At 23.8% G+C, this 1,701-nt stretch overlaps 2 protein-coding genes across 2 annotated transcripts, besides 1 other annotated feature; one reads left to right on the plus strand and one right to left on the minus strand.

Moving 5' to 3' along the window:
- Nucleotides 1-10: part of a sequence feature (AT_rich) that runs on past the window's edge.
- EDI_104530 (uncharacterized protein) lies at nt 1-318 on the plus strand (the record flags this gene model as incomplete). The annotated part of the gene is made up of 1 exon (XM_001734878.1): nt 1-318. One exon carries the CDS (start codon nt 1-3, stop codon nt 316-318), a length of 318 nt encoding a protein of 105 aa, XP_001734930.1.
- Nucleotides 319-646: 328 nt separating this feature from the next.
- EDI_104540 (uncharacterized protein) lies at nt 647-1,579 on the minus strand (the record flags this gene model as incomplete). The annotated part of the gene is made up of 1 exon (XM_001734879.1): nt 647-1,579. One exon carries the CDS (start codon nt 1,577-1,579, stop codon nt 647-649), a length of 933 nt encoding a protein of 310 aa, XP_001734931.1.
- Between the last annotated feature and the right edge of the window lie 122 nt (nt 1,580-1,701).

Consider the following 1,701-nt stretch of genomic DNA (forward strand, 5'->3'; position numbering starts at 1 on the left):
ATGAATAATTCATTGTTAGATTGTTTTGTTCTTTCATATGATTGGGATAATAATGGATTAAAGCAAAAACTTACTCCAATGTTTAAACATAAAAGATTTATATGTATAGTGAATTGTGATGATGTTCAAGAGAGTTTTTGTGAAAGAGGTGCTTATGCAATTAAAGAAACTGCTAATTTGTATCATATTGCATATAATGAGTTATATATGGTTGGATGTGATGGAGAAGGTATTGTTGAGAAAGACATAAAGAAACAGGAAAAGGCTATTAATTTTGGAAAGCAAGTTGGTGTAGAACATTTACAATCTATTAATTAACATTCTTTCTTTTTATTCTTTTATTCTCATACTCGAGTTTAATCATCATTATAAACATTTAATTTCTTTATTCTCTTTATCAATGAAGATAAGTGTTATTAGATTAATAATTGAATTGTATTTTTGTTGATGATAAACTTTATTATGATAAACTTATTATATCAATAAATGAATTATTGATGAAGAGTTATTTTGAATTTGATTTTATTTATTGAATATCATTTATCATTCACCAATCATAACATTGTTTATTATTTGTTAAATCTTTTATTTTAATCAATCAAATTTATCAAAAATGAATCAAGTTATTCATCATCATTACTTTCTCTTATTTAAGGCACGAACTGAAAAATCCTCCCATTGGAATATTATTATGAGTAAATCCTCCCATCATTCCAAATCCTCTCATCATTTCATTTTGTTGTTCTGTTATTACTTCAATATTATCACATTCAATCTGGTTGATTGAATTTGATGTATCAATTATCTTTATATTATGACATCTTATCATTTTAACTTCTTTTCCTTTAACATCATCCTTAATATTAATTCCACTACATTCTTCCATTTCAACTTTCTTCAAAGATTGGTTTAACATAAATTGCATGTCATTTATTCTTTTCATTATAAGTTCTTCTTCACATCGGTAAATGATTTCGTTAACTCCAGTACTATTATTTAAAATTGCTTTGTTACATGATACACTTAAATTGAAAACAGGAAATTCAGAGTTTTCAATATGTATTGTGTCAATGTTTACATTATGAGAACATGATCTTACTGAAATACACACTTTACTATCAATAACTTCTAATAACTTTTTATTTCCATAAATTTCAAAATCAATATTCTCACATTTATTAATTGATATTGATCTAGCACATCCAATTTTTGATCTATTATCTTGATTATTAAATCGAGTTTCTTTATTATTCTTACAATTAATGAATTGAATATTTCCATAGTGTTCATGTTCTCCTTCAAGTGTGATATTTTTACAATTTTCTATTGTAACATCACTATTAATATCACTTTTAATTTTAATATTACGTTCATGAATATTTCTTATTATAATATGGGTTTTATCTGTTTCTATTTCTATATCTTTATTTGTATTATCCATTTCTATTATTTCTGTATCTTCTTTTATAACTTTCGTTGTTTCTGGAATATTACATTCTTCATTATCTATTGTGATGATTTCTTCAATATTATCTAACTTCCCTGTGATTTCTGTATTTTTACATTTTGTTATTTTCATTTCTTTGATTTGATTCTTGTTGATTATGAATTGACAATTCTCACATTCATCAATACATAATTTCTTACATTTATCAAATAATTCTTCAAAGATATATTCTTTCATTGATACAATATATATCT

This window comes from Entamoeba dispar, genomic scaffold (assembly GCF_000209125.1).
Source record: "Entamoeba dispar SAW760 scf_1105229458689 genomic scaffold, whole genome shotgun sequence".
Classification (NCBI taxonomy): domain Eukaryota; phylum Evosea; order Mastigamoebida; family Endamoebidae; genus Entamoeba; species Entamoeba dispar.